Source organism: Myxocyprinus asiaticus, chromosome 26, assembly GCF_019703515.2.
Source record: "Myxocyprinus asiaticus isolate MX2 ecotype Aquarium Trade chromosome 26, UBuf_Myxa_2, whole genome shotgun sequence".
Taxonomy (NCBI): Eukaryota; Metazoa; Chordata; class Actinopteri; order Cypriniformes; family Catostomidae; genus Myxocyprinus; species Myxocyprinus asiaticus.
The window spans coordinates 22,137,808-22,159,570 of record NC_059369.1 but is presented as its reverse complement, the minus strand read 5'-3'; the positions used below and the strand labels follow the sequence as shown (position 1 = coordinate 22,159,570).

The 21,763-nt window shown below is 39.8% G+C and overlaps 1 protein-coding gene across 1 annotated transcript; it reads left to right on the top strand.

The window, feature by feature from the left end:
* Positions 1-1,557: 1,557 nt before the first annotated feature.
* On the top strand, positions 1,558-21,760 carry LOC127417406 (alanine--tRNA ligase, cytoplasmic-like). The gene is made up of 21 exons (XM_051657441.1): positions 1,558-1,642; positions 3,232-3,445; positions 3,535-3,723; positions 3,943-4,088; positions 11,565-11,756; positions 11,942-12,086; positions 12,161-12,306; positions 12,408-12,516; positions 12,713-12,863; positions 12,961-13,085; positions 14,993-15,137; positions 15,240-15,418; positions 15,512-15,625; positions 16,370-16,576; positions 16,865-17,049; positions 19,683-19,791; positions 19,894-20,007; positions 20,118-20,237; positions 20,344-20,430; positions 20,672-20,785; positions 20,980-21,760. The coding sequence occupies exons 2-21, from the start codon at positions 3,302-3,304 to the stop codon at positions 21,157-21,159; spliced, it is 2,901 nt and encodes a 966-aa protein (XP_051513401.1). The 5' UTR covers positions 1,558-1,642; positions 3,232-3,301; the 3' UTR covers positions 21,160-21,760.
* Positions 21,761-21,763: the final 3 nt, after the last annotated feature.

Sequence of the window (21,763 nt, the reverse complement as noted above, 5' to 3'; positions counted from 1 at the left end):
CACCTAGGGTCTCTTATGACCCTGTAAACATTTGGTACTTAAACATTGTGAAAAAAAAAAAAAAAAAAAAAAAAAATTATATATATATATATATATATATATATATATATATATATATATATATATATATATATATATATATATATATATACAGTACTGTGCAAAAGTCTTAGGCACATAAGATGCTTCACAAAAGCATTTGTCTTAAGATGGTTATTTATATTTTCAGCTTTAGTGTGTCAATAGGAAAAATACATTTTAGACTCCCAAATATTTATTTTGCAAATAGAATAGAATAGAAGAACAGGGAGCCCTGAAACAGATGGTATGGTCCCCACAGAGCCCCCCACTGAATATTGAGTCAGTCTGGGATTACAAGAAGAGACAGAAGCAATTGAGACAGCCTAAATAGATAGAAGAACTGTGGTGAATTCTCCAAGAAGCTTGGAACATCCTATCTGCCAGGTGTACCTAGGAGAACTGGTGCTGTTTTAAAGGCAAAAGTGGTCACATCAAATATTGATTTAGCTTTTTTTATGTTTACTGGACTTTGTATAATTTTAATTGATAAATAAACTATTTATGGCATTATTTTTGAAGACATCCACTATGGAAATTTTTTCCCACAGTACTGTATATATCTATATCTATATCTATAAATATAAATATATATCTATATCTATATCTATCTATCTATCTATCTATATATATATATATATATATATATATATATATATATATATATGCCTACTGTATATATGGATGATGAGCAGGGGGTGAAATGAGGTCCTGGGTCACTAAAGACCCAAGGAATGCGTTTAAGGGTTAAATCTTGTTATGGCTATTTACTCTTTAGCCCGTATAAAATTTTAATGTAGGGTTGTGTGTGTATAAACAAGAATATTTGTATCTGATCGCCAATTGCAGAGAGAAAATGCTTTCTGTAAACTCTCTGACACACCACACACATAATATCGAAAGTATTACATGCGCACACAATTTTTTAGTTTTTATTGTCCTTTTATGCGTGTTTTATGTAAAATATCTGTCTTATCTTTTGTATTATGCCTTCCATCATAGGTAGGTTTTAATATTGTGCCATGATTAAATGTTTGGATGCTTATAAATTTATTATTATAATAATAATAATAAAAAAATTAAAAAAACATGCAGTAACACATGCTATTAATCCGTTTAATATCTGTCGCAAATAAACTAGTTTTTAAATAGATTGTATTGTTATTTTACATTCAGAACTGGTGCAATATTGATACAGTAAATGTCTCCTTTGTAGATTCTAGAAGAGAAATGCTTCTAAAATAAGACAAAAAGAAAATTAAATTAAATTCTAAATTTCGGTTGTATCCACTTACATGTTAAAACAAAGAACGTAAATATAACTCTACTGTTTCTTTATCATTGCATCATCCAATTCCGCTTACTGCCCCACTGACATATCCAGTCCCGTCTTTGTATTGATCGACAGCACGCCATTAGACCAATAGAATCTATGTAAACTGAAGCGTCGCCATCCCTCAACCAATCATGTATGTTAGAGGAGGGACTCGCACTCTCCTTTTGGTTTCAACCGGCGTGGGAAGCAGTGTGACTGGTTGCTGAAACAGTTGAAAGAATATAATTTGTAAGTTTTACTTCTTTTGTATTTGTTTCGTCAAGTAGTACTTGATCATGTAATATTATATGTCTCTGAGCCTGCACCATGAGACCGTGAGAATGGAATTATGCTAGCTTGAGTGAATGACTCAATTGTCAGCTTAGCCTTGTCTCGAGCCATGTTTCGTGCTTAGGGAAGCAGACAATTGTAAAATAAATCTGAAAGACGTTATTATCCACTGCACCTATACATAAAGCCTGCTTTACGCAAATAATACACTATTCTGATCATTGGTATACATAAGAAAGCACTAGCATGTATCACTCTCAATGTGGTCTAAAGGGATCTGGACTATGACAGCGCACTAACCAATGCAGCTGAAAGCAAAAGCATCCTTTCACACCAAATTATATTTTATGCATTTATCTTTGTATCTTTAATATACCTTTAATTTTTTCATTTCTATTATTGCTTAGTATGCATGAAAACTGACATGACGTTGCTTCTGTCATTCTTCAGGGAATGAAGTCTTGCAGGTTTTTAAAATTGTACTGAAGAACTTCTTTAAATCTTCTTTACCTCTTCTAGGAGCATAGAGCGTCATTATCTATGGCTCATCTCAATCTTTTCTGTGCCAAAGCTTTCTTCTGTTGTCAGGTGAACCTCACCATGTGCAGGTCTTGGTCTGTGCTGTTGGTTTGACCAGCTCAGTTACAGTATGTTGGTGTGAAAGCATCATGGTCCTTGCTGTTGAAGGTCTGATTCTGATGATTCTTCACAAGAGTGTTTCATAGAGAACATCCATTTGACATTAAATTGCATTATTATTGCAGTTACTTGCATCATATTGCAAAATGCAGATTATTACATATTTAAAATCAAGTCCAGCTATTTTTCAAATAAAAATATTTGTCTTGGTACACCGGAAGGTACTGAAAGACGTTGTGCTGATGTGTTTGCAATTTAAACCACTGTTCCACTACGGATGTGGGTTCTGGCATACATGGATTGAGCTGCTAGGAGTTGTGGTTATTTGGAAAACATCTTGATGTTTTGGGACTGTTGTTATGGGAGTGGCGCTTTAGTTACTGCAGGGATTTCGGCTGATTGTTGTTGAGCACACTGTGGAGGACTAGCTCCATCTACTGAAAGGTTTCCTGCATTATTCAGCATCAGTGTATGAGCCAAATAATAACTTTTTGGGATGGAATGTTTAATTGATATTTGTATTTTCTAGATATTAAGGGTTGTTTGGTAATGTCCATAATTTTAGTGTTTTTTGGTTGTGATTTTTGGGCACATTCACATTAATGATTCACTTTTATCCCCATAAAGAAGGATGACAGTCATGTGTCATTCCTAGCATGATTTTTCTGCATATCATGCTGAAGAGTTCTGGTTCACTCAGAAAGTTTGCATCATTGGTGGGTTTGCGAGCTTTGCTTCCTCACTAACAGGGTTCATCGCTTGCATGACCCAGTGCAGTCTTAGTGATCATGAGGTGTGTTGGCACCTGGTGTTGTTCATACAGGCAGCAGGTGCCCTTGCCCATAACAGATTTTTAATTGTTAACCACATTACAAAGGACCTGCATTTTTTCTCCACCCTGTGTTTAGGCAAAGCTGGTTTCCTGTCTCTGTGTATGTGCGCGTGTTTCACTAGTCTCCTGAGAAAAACAGAACCAGCATGGACACTTCACTGACTGCTGCACAGATCCGTGAGAAGTTCATCGACTTCTTCTGCCGTCATGAGCACCAGTACGTCCACTCGTCGGCCACCATCCCTCTGGATGACCCCACTCTGCTATTTGCCAACGCCGGCATGAACCAGGTAAAGAGATCTGAGCCTAGTTACGAATAAGGTGTAATATAAGTGCTTAAATGATAGGACACTTGATTAAACCTCCATCTTCTCTATAGTTCAAGCCCATCTTCTTGAACACAGTCGACCCGTCTCACCCTATGGCCAGACTTCGCCGGGCTGCAAACACACAAAAGTGCATTCGTGCCGGCGGAAAACACAATGACCTGGATGATGTGGGCAAAGATGTGTACCATCACACTTTCTTCGAGATGTTGGGCTCTTGGTCCTTTGGAGACTATTTTAAAGTAAGAGATGGAGCGAGTAGAGTATTTGGGCATTATGAATTATTAAATCATTGCTTGTTTTTTTTTATAGGACTGATGCTTTGTGTTTTTGTGGTGTGTGATATTTTTTATGCTTTTATATTTATGTGATGCTAAAATTATCATTGAAACTGCTAAATATGGCCTTGTTTCCCCCCAGTGTCCCTTAATTTCTTTCTCCTTTCCTCACTCTGTCTCTAGCACCTGGCCTGCAAAATGGCACTGGAGCTGCTGACAAAGGAGTTTAGCATTCCTATCGAACGCCTTTATGTCACCTACTTTGGTGGTCACGATGATGCAGGCCTGGAGCCTGACCTGGAGTGTAAGCAGATCTGGCTGGACTTGGGGTGAGTACAAAATCTGTAAACCAACGTTTAGGAAATTTTAGACAGTACTTTCAGTGTATACTTTATTTTTATTTTAATAACTACTTTTGTGGAGAGCGGGGCAAGCCAAGCAGCAACTGTTCCGGGTTCACGGAGGAGGGGAAAAACACCCGGCGCTGGGTCGGCCGAAAGGGCAGCGGCTCCTCTCCAGAAATGGTGGGGAGTAAGGCTCAGGCCAGAGAGGTCCCCGGCCTGAGTCGGGTGATGGGGGTATGTGGAGAGCGGGGCAAGCCGAGCGGCGACTGTGTGGAGCGAGGCCAGTTTGGGCACCTGCAGCGGATTATCTCGCCCAGCTGTGGGTGATTGCAGCCTTAACGAGCGAGAGATAAAGCCGTGACGAGAGCGGCAGTCGGGGAGAGACTCTGGGAGAGAGAAAGACCAGTGAAGCTGTGTGTTCATGTAGAGCTGAAAAGCACCCTGTTAGTATGTTCGCGCTGCTGAAAAGCCGTGATATTGAATGGCTTTGTTATATTGAAAAGTGCTGACAATAAAGTGTCTTATGTTGGACATTTGACCAGCTCCCACCTCCTTCAGTGAGTCGACTTCCTTACACATTGTTCATGTGTAAATTATTGTCTGACCAATTCTGAAGCAGCTCATAAACGGCATTGTCACTTGGCACTAATTACTTTTCTCAGCGCCGTTCAGGATGCATCAATCACAGTCGTTAGTGATTACTGCATAAAGTTTTTTTTTTTTTTTTTTTTCAAATAACTTTCTGGAGATTTCATGGGCAGATTTCCATTTATATCTTAGGTCCAATCCTTGAAATGAATAGATTTAAACAAGCATATTTTCTGTGTACTGCTCAATAAAATTCTCAGTCCCATAATCCAACAAGTTTATCACATATGACGTTTTACCTCCATATTGGGCAACCCTAGTAGTCCAAGTTCAAATTGATTTGTATTCTGAGGGAAATTTTGTTTGCACGTAGAGATTTAGCAAAACATATCCGGTACATACAGAAATGCATAAAAAAATCACAATCAATGCACATAAGCCACAGTCATATATCCCTCCCCGAAAGTTATCTTTTATCCTTTCTCTCTAAATTCAGCATCTGAATAGATGTTGAGTCAAAATAATTTACTAATCTCTTAGTCCTTGTCTTTAACAACCTAAAACGGTACCCAGAGGGCATCAGTGCAAACTGTCCTGATAGGGGATGGCCAGGTTGAGTGATGATGGCATTAGCTTTCCCACTAAAGCCCCGTTCACACCGTGGGCAGCATTCTCGCTTAATGTCGCTAGACATTGCGATCTGTGTCGTTGGTGGGCGTTCCTACTGCTGCCGCCACTAATGTTATTGGTTGACTGCAAAACTGGCCATAGTTGCGTTCAAAGTGCTGATTACAGATGATACTGCCGATAAAACTAAGATATAATTCTAATTTTACAAGTAATCAGTTCTTTTGCCTCTAAAAATTCACATTCTGCAGGGGAGAGCATTTTACATAACCTGCAGCAGTGCTTAATGCATCATATCATTAAACAAGACAAACGTTATATCAACATATGAATCAAACTCACTCAGAATGCCGACACGGTTTTCTATGCATCATTTTATTAGCCCATATCCATGTATGTGGTTACAGACAAATGATATATAGAACTGTGAAATGGCTCATAGAAACTTCACTTCTCTATCATGCCTGCACTCGACTCCAGTATCACATTCACTGCCTGGAGATGGATGAAGTGTGCTCCTGTATTCACTCTCATTGGTAGTCCCTTGCGAATGTTGCTTGTCATTTGTATAAAGTTGACATTTTCTCAAATTGTCTTGTCGCTCCCCACGGCAATCTCTGTTGCCAACGGTCACGACAGCTCGTGAAAAATTAATGGGATCGTGTTGCTCTGTTGTGCTACGCCGCTGGTGGTGTGAACGGGGCTTAACCTGCTTATCAAACAAGGCTGACATCCGTGCTTGACTCACCCCAGTAATTTTACTAGCTATTTTAACCTGTTTTTTCAAATCTAAGTCGATTACAAAGGCTCAGTTGTCCATACCATACCACCATACATAGGTAATGATAAGACTGATTTGACAGCACTGATAAAACATAGACATCATTTTTTTTTTACAAACGTTAAAAGAACAAATTTTCCTAAGAAAAAACAACCGCTGTTGGACCTTCTTACTGATAACTTACGTATTTTTATCAAAACATAACCGATTATCCATGATGGTACCCAAATATTTATAGTTGTCTACCAGTTCAACTTCATTTTCTTTTATGGTTGTTGGCTTAGGAACAGACAGGAATTTTCTAAAATCAATCACCATATCGTTTAGTGATGGGTCGTTCATGAACTGTTTGTTCATTTTCAACAAATATTTATGTGACTTAGAAGAACGAGTAGTCTCAGAGAGTGATTCGTTCATTTTGTGTTGGCCGCGCATGTGCATTGCGCAACCTCCGTTCGTTTGTTACGTGAAAACCGCATAGGCGCTGTACAGGAAACAGAAATGATTAGTTCACCTCTCGAGTCTTCTGGTCCGAGTCATTCGTTCTTTTGTCACTTGACAGCCGTATATGCAGTGCAGTGACAAAAGAACGAACGACTCCGACAAGAAGATTCCAGAGATGAACATTTCTGTTTCTCATAATTTGTCCTTGGCTGCATTATAATTTTTTCCTTGTTGAGACTATAATCAAAGTTTGCGTAAGTAGACGTGTTGGGGGGGATTTGGTTATTGAAAATGTAACATTTTAATTTAATTCTGCTCAAATGAACGAAATGAACTACATGACTTGAATAAAGATTCGTTCATTTTGTTGAACGAGACTCAAAGATTCAAGTCAGTAAAATGATCCTATCTTCCCATCACTAATATCCTTGTGTGAGGAGGAGGAGGGCGGTGCTGGCCGTGCACCCTCACGGCCAGGCCACACCCTTCTCCTCCTCACACCTTGGTGTAAGCAACATTAATTTCAAGATAATTATTGTCACACCAGAACTAGTAGTCAGCTCTTAACCTGTTTATTCTTCAGAAACAAAAATAATTATAAAAGAAGCTAATATTTTAAGGAAAAGTTCAACCAAAAATGAAAATTCTCTCATCATTTACTCCCCCTCATGCCATCCCAGATGTGTATGACTTTCTTTCATCAGCTGAACTCAAATGAAGATTTTTAGAAGAATTTATCAGCTCTTTTGGTCCATACAATGCAAGTGAATGGGTGCCAAAATTCTGAAGCTCCAAAAATCACATAAGTCAGCATAAAAGTAATCCATAAGACTCCAGTGGTTAAATCCATGTCTTCAGAAGTGATATGATAGGTGTGGGTGAGAAACAGATCAATATTTAGGTCAATTTTATTTATTTATTTATTTTTTACTGCTCAATCTCCACTTTAACTTTTAACATTCTTCTGTTTTTTGGTGATCTACATTCTTCATGCATATCGCCCCCTACTGGGCAGGGAGAAGAATTTCTAGCAAAAAAGGACTTAAATATTTATCTGTTTCTCACCCACACCTATCATATCGCTTCTGAAGACATGGATTAAAACACTGGAGTCGGAGGTCACGTGACGCCATGCAAGAAGCAGACGTGTGAGCGAGGAGCTCTGCGCACTTTGCTAAATATTTAATTATTTTCATGTTATAATCTGGTGAAATTTGATACACCCAGTTACACATTTGCTCTTTGAGGCAAAACATGGCTCTGAAGACATTAAATGAAAATGATGAAAGCCCCGACAGGCCTATGGACCGGGGACTCTATTTGGATGGCGCGGCTGGAGAGGTGATCCAGCATCAGTTGTCCAACATGTCGGTGATGTTGACAGAGGATCTCGCTGTAATATGTCGATCGATTACGGCGATGGAAATAAAATTCTTTGAGTTAGTTACAAGAGTGACTGATGTTGAGAGACGAATCGATTGTCTGGAATCTTCGGAGAGGGAATTAACCGCTAATCCGCCCACGACCAAAGTTGATTTGGAACATCTCCTTGAAAAGCTTGAAGATCTTGAGAATAGAAGCCACAGGAATAACGTTCGAATTGTTGGAATTCCTGAGCATGAGGAGGGTGAAATTCATAGACGAGCTTTTCCCGAGTCTGCTCGAAATAACAGGCCACAAGCTGGAAATTGAGCAAGCTCACAGACTTGCTGAGGGAGAAAGGCCCCGATCGATTCTGGCCAGATTTCTGAGATCATCCGATAAAGATCTTGTGTTGCGCCAGGCGAGGAGCAAAGGGAAGCTTTCTTGGAAGAACCATAATATTTTCTTGTTCCCGGACTTTGCGAGTTCGACGAGAGAAACGTGATCAGTTCAAGGAATGTAAGAAACTCTTACATCAGTGGAAGATCACTTTTGCTTTGATGTTTCTGGTCAAACTGAGAGTGGAAACGAGGGATGGTTGCAGAGAGTTTACATGCCCCAATCGGGCAATGTCTTTTATAGAATCAGTGGGTGAGTAAACCATTGGGTGTTTCTCATGTGAGTGGGTCAACTTGCTGTACTTGCTCTGGCTTTTGAGGAAGCTGGGTGTCATTTTGGTTTCTTTTTTCTTTTTGCGTTGGCTCCACCGAACAGCTGGAGTTGGTTTTGCGAATAACACTTTTCCTTAAAGAAACTTTTGCAACGACAAAAGATTACTTTTGCATTGAAGTTCCCGGCCAGTTTGAGAGTGGACACTACGGATGACCGCAAAATATCTACATGCTCACACAAAGGATATCTTTTATAAAGTTGACGGATTGTGTAAGTCATGGTATATACTTTTATGCGGCCTCCGAGTGAATTGACTCGACCATCCGGGGAACCGGGATGCCGGTTTTGTTTCTTTTTGTATTGGTTCTGCCTAGCGGCTGGAGCTTGTTCTATTGAAAAACACTCCTTTGGAACAGCTGTGGATTAATCTGTTCGTTCTTCGTGCTTATTCCTCCTGCTGGCTGGAGTTTGTTTTGAGTATTTTTATGGGACATTGGAATGATTACATCATCTGCTGAAGTCATAACAGCCGGCTCACTAAACATTTGTTTGTCTGTCCGAGGAATCTGAACGGCTTTATATCAGCTGGAATTTGTTTTGTGGAAGATCATACCTTTGAGACAGTTCTGTGAATGAATCTACACGTTCTTTGTGTTCATTCTTCCTATTGGCTGGGGTTTATTTTACAAAGTATTTTCTGTTATGTAAATTTGCCTCACAAATTTGTGAGGCAAAATTGAGCAATCCGATGGCAAAGTTGTCGTGGGGGCTCGTGGGCGTTCATGGACCTTTTGAGTTTAGAGGGATTGTCGCCGGTTGGCGCTGTCATGCGCGGGGTTAATGCGCACGTTTTTCTTTTTTCTGTTTGTTTTGTTTGGGGTTTGATTGTTTCATTAATGGGGAATGTGGTCTGTATAATTTTGTTTTTGACAGTTTATTTTTTCTACTATATCAAAATGTCAAATGTTAATATGAGTGTATTATCTCTCTCCACATGAAATGTAAATGGGTTGGGGCACCCCATAAAAAGAAGGAAGGTTATTACTTTTCTTAAACGTGAGAAATATGATATAGTGTTTCTTCAAGAAACACTTCTCTTCCCGCAGGAAGCTGAAAATTTTGGGAAGATATGGGGTGGACATGTTTTTTTTTTTTTTAGTGCTGGCTCAAGTATGAGCAAGGGAGTCATTATATTGATTAATAAACATCTGCAATTCAAATGTCTCAAACAGACTAAAGATAAATTAGGGAGAGTCATTATTGTTTTAGCTGAAATTCAGGGTTGATTTTGGCTAATATTTACGCACCTAACGCTGATGATCAGGGCTTTTTTTATAGATCTTGAAGGGATGCTGCAAACCGCTGGCACCCCTCATGATATAATATTGCGAGGAGACTTTAATCTTTTGATGGACTCCGTCCTTGATCACAGTGAAGCAAATGTGTGTAAACCCCCTAGAGCAACACTGACACTTCACAGGATGTGTACAAATCTTGGTCTTACGGATATTTGGAGACTTTTGAACCCATCTGGTAGGGACTATACATTTTTTTCATCAGTCCATAAGATTTATTCTAGAATAGATTTTTTGATATCCAAATCCCTAATTCCATCTGTTGTTGATTGATCAATTGGAAATATCTTAGTCTCAGATCACGCCCTGGTGAGTTTAGAGGTGTTGCCATATACAGAGAAAAAGAAATCATATAGTTGGCGCCTTAATGTGTACCTTTTGCAGAAAGGTGATTTCCAACAAATGTTAAAGACTGAAATCAGTGTTTATATGGAGACCAACTGGTCCTCAGTATCCTCTGTGGGCGTGGCTTGGGAGGCACTTAAGGCGGTTCTTAGGGGTCGGATCATACAGCACGCTTCATTCATCAAAAAATCCAAAGCACGAGAACTCGTGGAATTGGAAGAGAATATTAAAAGTGCCGAGGCAGAGCTGAAGCACTGTATGTCAGCTGATGGCCTCAGAGAATTGACCCAATTGAAATATAGATATAATACTATTTTGTCACGGAAAGTGGAGATTTGGTTATTCAGGGCAAGACAGTCATACTTTGAGTCAGGTAACAAAGCAGGGAAGCTTTTGGCAAGATATATAAAGCAGAGAGAGTCTTCTTCTACCATTCCCTCAGTGAAATCTGCTGGTGGTGAAATTTTTACCTCAGCCATTGATATTAATAATGCCTTTGAAGAATTCTGTCTTGATCTTTATAGTTCCACGTCTTCATCTACTGATGAAGATATTAGAAACTTTGTGGAACCATTAGAACTCCCTAAACTGACGATTGAGCAAAAAAACTCTCTTGATTCTGAGATAACCTTGGAGGAGCTTGACGAGGTAATTAAGTCCCTACCTACTAGCAAGGCTCCGGGGACAGATGGTTTTGACGCAGAATTCTTTAGATCCTATGCTACAGAACTGGCTCCACTTTTGTTAGAAGTTTATACTGAATCATTAAAGAACGGAAAGCTGTATGAGTGTCAAAATGTTGTCACCCATTCACTTGCATTGTGAGGACCTACAGAGCTGAAGTATTCTTCTGAAAATCTTAATTTGTTCTGCAGAAGAATGTCATACACATCTGGGATGGCATGAGGGTGAGTAAATGATGAGAGAATTTTCATTTTTTGGGTGAACTATGCCTTTAATATGGTGGGGCAGAGAAATAGGAAATGAGACTTGTTATATGAGGAAATAATGTTATTTTGCCTTTATTACCAGACTGACGTTCTCACATTTTCTTAATACCAAGAATCTGAACATTATTCTTCATGCAATAAGTCCCTACCAACTTTCAAATCAAACCTATGCCCTTCATTATTCACATTAATTGTATGGAGCATAGATGCTATGAAAGTGAATAGCGACTGAGGCTCATACTTTTGGGTGAAATGTCCCTTTAACCTAATCGGTAATTAACATGAAATTTGAAGACATTTGTAAATGTTTCTTGCTTGTCTGTGCTCTTTGTCTCAGGATGGAGGAGAGTCGTATCCTGCCAGGCAGTATGAAGGATAATTTCTGGGAGATGGGGGACACAGGTCCATGTGGACCCTGCAGTGAGATCCACTATGATCGTATTGGAGGCAGAGATGCCGCCCACCTGGTCAACATGGATGACCCCAATGTGCTTGAAATCTGGAACCTGGTGTTCATCCAGTTTAACAGGTACACCACAGCCCATTTTTTCACTATACTGGTAACTGGTTAAATGCAAACACACTAAAAGACACTTTTGTAGAGGTACTTTTTGTCATATGTAATCGGAATGTGATGAGAATGAAACAACCCCTATTACTACACATAATTCTTGGCATGCACAAACATATGCATGGCTTGACCTCTGTTCACAGGGAGTCAGAGACTGTGCTAAAGCTTTTGCCTAAGAAGAGCATTGACACAGGCTTGGGACTGGAGCGTCTGGTCTCTGTACTGCAGAACAAGATGTCCAACTATGACACTGACCTTTTCATCCCTTATTTCGAGGCCATTCAAAAGGTATGGGAAGAATTTTAGAAAAGCACTGAGACACTTATTGGTATGTAGACTTAAAGAATATCCCTGTTCCTTAGGGTACAGGTGCCAGGCCATACACAGGAAAGGTTGGTGCCGAAGACACAGATGGTAACGACATGGCATACCGTGTCCTGGCTGATCACGCCCGCACCATTACTATTGCCTTGTCTGATGGTGGCAGACCTGACAACACAGGAAGGGGGTGAGATTGTGTTATTGTTTACTTTGTTATCCACATTGGTTGTTTCTATCTTTTTATAAACATATTTGTTTGGGTACGTGACCCTGTTTTCATGTGTGCAGCTATGTACTGCGGAGGATTCTGCGTCGTGCTGTGCGATACTCTCATGAGAAGCTGGGTGCACAGAGGGGCTTCTTTGCCTCCCTAGTGGATGTGGTGGTTGAATCCCTGGTAAGGCCCCTACCTCTCAGACATGTTAATTTTTTCCCTCCCTACTCTACGCACATTAAGAGCCTTCTCTTTGGTCCCCAGTGCACCACTGAAATACACTTTCATTAGATAAACTTTTCACCATATAGAGCATCATGTAGTGTTGTGTTCACGCTTCAATTCTTTAATGGTCTTTTAATGGTTGAACTCTCCACAGGGTGATGCTTTCCCTGAATTGAAGAAAGACCCTGATATGGTGAAGGACATCATCAATGAGGAAGAGGAACAGTTCCTCAAAACCCTTAGCAGGGGACGCCGTATTTTGGACCGCAAGATCCAGAGTTTGGGAGACAGCAAGACCATTCCAGGTAAAGCACATACTACCACAAAGAGCCTAACTGCTTCTTCATAGATGATCATATCTTATGGTTGTAATTTTATATAAATATCACAATTGCTGTGTAGGTGACACGGCCTGGTTACTTTATGACACCTATGGTTTTCCTCTGGACCTCACTGCCCTGATCGCTGAGGAGAGAGGAATGGGAGTGGACATGCAGGCCTTTGAGGAGGAGAAGAAAGCTGCTCAGGTTGGAATGAATGAATTAATTTATAGTTTGCATTAACCAGAAGAGGCTTTTGGACAGACAGTAAAAATCCAACTTTTTGGCCAAATCTGACTCCAAGCCTGTTTGTAGGCGAACTAGGGCTGGGCAATATGGCAAAAAAAAAAAAAAAAATCTTGATTTATGTATTTTTAAACTTAAGAACAATTCACAATTCGATTTTTCAACTTTTAAATGTACGCAACTAAAATGTAATTCCAAACTGATTCAAATAACATGTTCTTTATTAGAATGTTCTTTCTAGTTATCTAGAAAATACTTATTGTATATCAAACTATTTGTATGTATAATCATAAACCCCTATATATAGTCCAGTTCACACAATGCCCTCCAGCGGTACACGCTGAGCAGCGCAGCTATATGAAATGATTTATCATTACAATTCAACTCGCAAATTTGACTCTAGATGCAGAGCACTTGAAACAGGACACAGAACAAAGCATTAATTTAGCAATCTATCTAAATTATCATGGTAAAAGGAGCTGTGGATGTTTGATTTTCCCATTTATAGCCTATTCATATGATTTAATATGAAGCACCCGTAACTGTCATGTAACTTGATACTCATTATGGATATTTAAAGGAAAGAAAATAAATCATTCATCAACATGTGCAGAATGCTGAGGCTAGTTATGGTCTTAAGCTGGTATATACATGCATGAAGGATGAAGTTGAGCTACCAGCACATTGTGCAGTCATATTGGAAATATAACAGTGTCTTTTTATAACAATCTCCATGTTGTTTACCTGTTACGTTCATTTGGAGTGCACACGTGCAGCTGATCAAGTGCTATGAACATTTTTCTCTTTCTTATTCAGCCTTTGGTGGATTGACAACATATCTAACGATAACGTTTGCTAATATTTTTATGCATAACCTTGATTCCTAAATTTGAAATAAATACAAATAGTGTCAAAAAATCGGCCAGCCCTAGTCTGAACTAGTGATGTCAAAAGTACTGGTAATTCACCACCAAATCAATGCTGAAAAGTTAAAAAGATTCCACAGTAGTGGTAGTGCCGAGTACTGACTCAGTTCGGTGTCTGTGCACTGTCTGATCGACATGCGGCTGCTTTATATGTGCATGCCTGGACTGAAGAGTGCTTGCACTTTTTTGTTTAAGTCTCTTTGTAACATGCTAAACCTTAAGTCACTACAATGGCAACCATAGATATACTGGATATTGACTAGACTGCCTGGACAAAAATTTCGATTTCATCACTTGAAAAATAACAGTCAGTCTTAAAGAAAATTTCATCCAAAAATGAAAATTCTCCCATTTACTCACCCTCATGTCATCCCAAATGTTTATGACTTCTTTTCTTCTGCTGAACACAAACAAAGATTTTTAGAAGAATATCTCATCTCTGTAGGTCCTCACAATGCAAGTGAATGGTGATCAGACCTTTGAAGCTCCAAAAAGGAAATAAAGGCAGCATAAAAATAATTGATACGACCCCAATAGTTTAATCCAAGATTTATAGTGAAAAAGGAGTTATATTTTGGTCTGCTCTAACCCAAAACCGATTGGATTGCTTCAGAAGACATTGATTAAACCTCTGGAGTCATATTGATTACTTTTATGCTGCCTTTATGTGCTTTTTGGTGCTTCAAAGTTTTAGCCACCATTTGCTTGCATCTTATGGATCTACAGAGCTGAGATATTCTTCTAAAAATCTTTGTTTGTGTTCAGCAGAAGAAAGAAAGTCATACACATCTAGGATGGCATGAGGGTGAGTAAATGATGAGAGAATTTAAATTTTTTGGGTGAAATATTCCTTTAAAGATTGGATTTAAAAGTTGTGTTAATATAAACAGATCAAAGCTGTGTTAATATAAATGGATGTAATTAAAGTGTCTATGCACATAGTTGAAGTCTCAGGGCAAAGGCTCCGGGGACGTGGACCACATCATGCTGGACATTTATGCCATCGAGGAGCTGAGGAACAAGGGTGTCCCTGCCACTGATGATGGCCCCAAGTACCACTACACTTCAAATGATAATGGCAGTTATGGTAAAAGTCATACTGATGCTTTTCTTGTTGGTCATCACAATTCGGTATTTGTATGTTCTGTAAGTTTTGTGCCTTTATGACTGCTATGAGCTTTTCACTCAGAGTTTGAACAGGAGGTGGGCACAGTGTTGGCTCTGAGGAGGGAGCGTGCATTTGTCGATGAGGTGACCACAGGTCAAGAATGCGGAGTGCTGCTTGATCAGACCTCCTTCTATGCTGAGCAGGGTGGACAGAGCTTTGACGAAGGCTACATGCTCAGAGAGAATGACTCCACTGAGGATGTAAGAAACTGTTTGAAAGCAGTTTTGCAAAGGAGTTGAACTGTCTAAAGGTGTGTTTAATTTTGCTTGTCATGTTTGGTTGTGCTCTTTAAGAGGATGGAGTTTACTGTGAAGAATACTCAGGTGCGGGGAGGATATGTGCTGCATATTGGTACAGTGTACGGTACAATGAAGGTTGGAGACCGCGTAACATTGCATGTTGATGAGGTGCGAGACACTTTTTGTCATTGTATTTATTTTTTTTTCTTGATCTTTTTTCGGTTTCTTTGCTGTGTTGGAAAAATCATCTTACAATGTCCTAACCTGGCATAACATATCAAATAATTTTTCTGTTCTCACAAGCGAAATGCTGCTGCAAAGATACAGAATCGCAGCTGAGAAGAGGATATTTAGCGTTTAAAGGGATAGTTTTCCTGCAAAATCAAAATTCGGTCATCATGTACTCAACTTTAGGTTGTTCCAAACCCGTATTACTTTATTTTTCTACTGGAAAACAAAAGGAGATGCTAGGCAGAATGGCAGCATTTTTCACTATTCACCATTCACATTCATTGCATCTTTTTTTCCCATCCAGTGAAAGTGAATGGTAACTGAGGCAAGCAGTCTGTCTAACATTCTGCTTCTCTCCTTTTGTGTTCCAAGGAAGGAATAATTATACCAGTTTGGATAAACATGAGGGTGGATAAATTATTACAGAATTTTCATTTTGGGTAAACTGTCCCTTTAACAGCTATGTGGAGTGGGAATTTGGACCAATGAGATTTCTTAAAAAAAATAGAAATCAAGTGACCAGCAAATTGTCTTGTCAAAAAAATAGATCAACATGGCGGAGATGTGATTTACTGCTTGGTGCTTTATCATGTCATGTGTGGTTAGGACATATTATTAGAACGGATGTTTATAGGTAAAGATACAACATAATTTTTCTCTCTCTCACTCTCTCACACACAGACTCGTCGTAGGCCCATCATGAGTAACCATACCGCCACACACATCCTGAACTTCGCCTTGCGTTCAGTGCTGGGAGAGGCAGACCAGCGGGGCTCTCTGGTTGCTCCTGACCGTCTGCGGTTTGACTTCACAGCTAAAGGAGCCATGAGCACAGATGAAGTGCGGCGCACAGAGGAGATCGCCAGCGCGATGATTCGTGATGCCAAGGTCAGACCATTCAGCAGACTCTCATGGTCTACCAAGGCAGTCACTTTTCAATCTAAAGCTCTGCATTCATATTACTTTCAAGGCAGTCAAAACATTCTCCACATGTATTCACTGTGCAGATATTATAGAAACGTAACTTTGCATTTGTGCTCTATTCAACCTTTTGTAATCTTTTACATTAATGGCAGCATCAAAGTTTACTTGTCCTTGAGAGTAAGAGTATTCTGTATTTTTTTTTATCTTTTCAAAATTTTTTACTGAGTTTCATCTGTGTATCTCTTCCTCCAGCCAGTCTATGCTCTGGATTCTCCGCTTGCAGCAGCTAAAGCCATCCAGGGTCTACGGGCAGTGTTTGATGAGACATACCCTGATCCTGTTAGAGTGGTCTCTATTGGTGTCCCTGTGGAGGAGCTTCTGGCTGACCCAAACAGCCTTGCAGGCTCCCTCACTTCCATCGAGTTCTGCGGTGGAACGTATGAACAGCAGACTTTGACATGCACTTCAAATGTATCATAAGTGGGGTTACCCCACTGGCGTATAACTCTGTCTTTGAAATGGGTTGTAAGTAGGGCTGGTGTGTATATATATATATTGTATGTGTGTGTGTATATATATATATATATATATATATATACACACACACACACACACACACACAGTGCATTCATAAAGTATTGAGATCCCTTCATTTTTTTCACATTTTGTTATGTTGCAGCCTTATGCTAAAATGCTTTAAAAAAATTCACATCAATCTACACTCCATACCCCATAATGACAAAGTAAAAAACAGATTTTGGTTAACTTTGCAAATTTATTAAAAAGAAAAAAATCACTGAAATCACATTGACATAAGTATTCAGACCCTTTGCTATGACACTTGAAATTTAGCTCAGGTGTATCCCATTTCTCTGGATCATCTTTGAGATGTTTCTACACTTTGATAGGAGTCCACCTGTGGCACATTCAATTGATTGGACATGATTTGGAAAGGCACACACCTGTCTATAAAAGGCCTCACAGCTGAATATGTATATCAGAGCAAAAAACCAAGCCATGAGGTCAAAGGAACAGCCTACAGAGCTCAGAGACGGGACTGTGTCAAGGCACAGATAAAAATTGTTTGGCTGAATTGAAGGTTCCCAAGAGCACAGTGGCCACCATAGTTCTTAAATGGAGGAAGTTTAGAACAACCAGGACTCTTCCTAGAGCTGGCTGCCTGGCCAAACTGAGCAATCTGGGGAGGAGGGCCTTTGTACGAGAGGTGACCAAAAACCTGATAGTCACTCTGGTTGAGCTCCAGCGATCATGTGTGGAGATGGGAGAAACTTGCAGTAGGACAACCATCACTGCAACACTACACCGATCTGGGCTTTATGGCAGAGTGACCTGACGGAAGCCTCTTCTCAGTGCAAGACACATGAAAAAGCACCTAAAGGACTCAGACTGTGAGAAAAAAAGATTCTCTGGTCTGTTGAAATGAACATTGAACTGTTTGGCCTCAATTCCAAGAATCATGTCTGGAGGAAACCAGGCACCGCTCATCACCTGCGCAATGCCATCCCAACGGTGAAGAATGGTGGTGATAGCATCATGCTGTGGGGGTGTTTTTCAGGGACTGAGGGACTGGTCAGGGTTGAAGTAAAGCTGAATGCAGCAAAATACAGAGATATTCTTAATGAAAACCTGGTTCAGGGCACTCAGGACCTCAGACTGGGCCGAAGGATCACCTTCCAACAGGACAATGACCCTAAGCACACAACACAAGTTTGACAACTCTGTGAATGTCCTTGAGCGGCCCAGCCAGGGCCCAGACTTGAACCCAATCGAACATCTCTGGAGAGACCAGAAAATGGCTGTCCACCGATGGTCCCCATCCAACCTGTCAGAGCTTGAGTGGATCTGCAGAGAAGAATGGCAGAAAATCCCCAAATCTAGGTGTGCAAAGCTTGTCGTATCATAAAAAAAAAAAGAATTGAGGCTGTAATCGCTGCCAAAGGTGCTTCAACTAAGTACTGAGTTAAGGGTCTGAATACTTATGTCAATGTAATATTTAAGTTTTTTCTTTTTAATAAATGTGCAAATTTACCAAAAATCTGGTTTTTACTTTGTTATTATGGGGTATGGATTGTAGATTGATGTGAAAAAATAAATAATTTAAAGCATTTTAGCATAAGGCTGCAACATAACAAAATGTGAAAAAATGAAGGGTCTGAATACTTTATGAATGCACTGTATATTGTCGCTGTCCGATTTAAAATACGTTTCTCCACTTTTGGCAATTTTGACTTTTTACCATAGACGGAATACGCTGAATGACCACTGTTTGAATTGTGCATCGAAATGACCAATGAAAAGATCTATCAGGCGATCTATTTAACAAGTATCTCCACTGGCCTTGAAAAGTGGTCATCAAAACCTTGTATGTCCCACCCTTATGTTTTGAAGGGCGTCAACTAATTTAGACTCGAGTCTGTAACTGAGCATGTGCCATTGGAACCCATGATAGAAAACCGTGAATGTCTACGTTCGCAAACAAAGGGCTTCCCCAAACTGTTTCCACAAAGTTGGAAGCATAGAATTTTCCAAAATGTCTTGGTAAGCTGAGGCATTAACATTTTGGAAAATTCTATGCTTCCAACTTTTTGGAAACAGTTTGGGGAAGCCCTTTTCTGTTCCAGCATGTCTGTGCCCCAGTGCACAAAACAAGGTCCATATAGGCATTGTTGGATGAGTTTGGTGTGGAAGAACTTGACTGGCCCGCACAGAGCCCTGACCTCAACCCTATCGAACCCAAGCCCTTAGCCATTTTTGCTACTAATGTTTAAATCAGAGACGCTATTAAAATCTGTCTTATCGCTTAGCTCGAGTCATTAATAAGGAGCGGGCATGGAACTGATCTTTAGGAAAGGCACAGTCATTAACGACCAAATAAAAAGCACATTAAATATCATTGGGAATTTCATGATGTTGATTAGCTTTATAGCCCTAGTTGTGAGAAAGACATAAAACTCTCAAGGATAAACTGTGTGGACTCCTCTGTGTAACCTAAGTCTGACTGCTCCGAGTTCTCAGGTTGTCCTTTTTTTTTTTTTTTTTATACCCATAGGCACCTGCAGAACTCGAGTCATGCGGCACCATTTGTGATTGTATCAGAGGAGGCCATCGCTAAAGGAATCAGGAGGATTGTGGCAGTCACTGGAGCTGAGGCTCAGAAGGTTTGTGGGGGTGGGGCTAACATTAATATGCTCATTCTCAATTTGGATTGATACTTAGTATGTGATTTCTCAAGTCATTGACAGAGGAATGCATATTCTCAGGCTCAGAGGAAAGCTGATGCCCTTAAGCTGGGCCTAGATGCCATGGCAGAGAAAGTAAAAGCTCAGACTGCCCCCAATAAAGACATTCAGAAGGAGATAGCTGATATGACAGAGGTGAGCCCTTATGTTATCTAAGAAATAAGCTCCTGCCTGTCTGGAATGAAGAGTGTCTAAACTGCTGATTTCCACCATTTAAAGTGTACTGAGTGTGTGTGTGTTCTCAGTCCCTGGGCACTGCTGTGATCTCTCAGTGGCAAAAGGATGAGATGAGGGAATCCCTGAAGGGTCTAAAGAAGATCATGGATGACCTGGACCGTGCCAGCAAGGCTGATGTACAGAAGAGGGTAAGAGACCTAGATATTATGGAAGGGCTCTTTGACAGATGTCATTTACACCAATTTTTGGAAAGCAAATGACTGACTGTAAGCAATATCATGGCCTTTATTTTAGGTTCTGGAGAAGACAAAGGAGATCATCGACAGCAACCCTAACCAACCTCTGATTGTCATGGAGATGGAGAGTGGTGCATCTGCAAAGGTAACATTCCCACCTGTCCTTAAATTTAGAACTGAATGCAGTGCCGCAATAGTTTTAAATGAAAATCTCAGTCAACGGGAAATCAAAATTCATGGTGCAATCAATTGCTGGTGGATAAAATCAAATTGTTGTCATTTAATGTCCTGTTTCACTCAAACGTACATCACATTAAGAAAAACTGGTTACGAATACTGTTTCATGTTGTTGTCATGCTGCAAGGTCTCCTCCATGCTTTCAACAGGCTTTAAATGAGTCTCTGAAGTTGCTGAAGACAAATTCTCCCCAGACTGCTGCTATGCTCTTTGCTGTTGACAATGATGCTGGCAAAATTATCTGCTTGTGTCAAGTGCCACAGGTTAGAAGAGAACCTTATTTTAAAAGAGAACTGATAGTTCTATTAAAATATTTAACCTGCCCTTCTTTAAAATTTAGCGCTGGTTAAATATTAGTGAGGCTTTCATGGTGTTAAACACATATTTTCATAAGCAGTAATCACTTTAAAATCTCCACAGCAGTAGTTATCATCACTTGCTATGTGTGTGTTTCCAGGATGTTGCAAACCGGGGCCTGAAGGCCAACGAATGGGTTCAGGAAGTGTGCCCTCTGCTGGACGGAAAAGGAGGTGGCAAAGACATGTCCGCCCAGGCCACGGGTAGAAACACACACTGCATACAGGAGGCTCTGCATCTGGCCAATGAGTTCGCCAGACTTAAACTGGTTGAAAATTAAGGAAAGAGAGAGGTGTTTAATCTAGACCGGAGAGATTTCTTTTACCTGTTCAGCCTGTTGAATTTTCACACTGGACATTCCAGGCTGGAAAATGTGAAAAATTGTATAGAAATGTCTCATTTGTCAATTATGGATAGGAAGGGAAATTCTTGACGCCCACTCTCTGTTCGTTGTGGACTGCAACTTTGCAACACATGAGCATATAACTGATCTATTAAACTGTCCAGTCTCTCTGATGCAACGCACACATAAGCTATGCATGCTCTTTGATTGGAATATTACATTTAGATCAACAAAGTTAAATGTCCTGCTAGCTGTAAGCTCTCTCATGACCATTGCTGTCTGTTAGAATATATAATAAGAAGAAAATCATTGTCATTAACATACTACTAGATTGTGTCTTTTTATAAAAAAACTTTTGCAATAACATTTTTGGCATTATGTATATGTCTCTTTAATGGGAGAGCTGTTGTAATGGTTCAAGGTAAATAAATATTTAACTTTTGACTAGTTCAAGTTTCTGTTTTGAGTAAATCAGCCATCAATCACCTGTCACATGAAATGTATCACTTGTCAGTAGTAATAATAAATTGCAATGAATTCA

Bases quoted from the DNA above. Each gene is read 5' to 3' on its own strand.
- LOC127417406 (XM_051657441.1), top strand. From the start codon at position 3,302: ATGGACACTTCACTGACTGCTGCACAGATCCGTGAGAAGTTCATCGAC. The intron at 15,138-15,239 runs GTAAAAGTCATA...CTTTTCACTCAG, and splicing joins AAATGATAATGGCAGTTATG to AGTTTGAACAGGAGGTGGGC. The intron at 20,431-20,671 runs GTAACATTCCCA...TGCTTTCAACAG, and splicing joins AGAGTGGTGCATCTGCAAAG to GCTTTAAATGAGTCTCTGAA.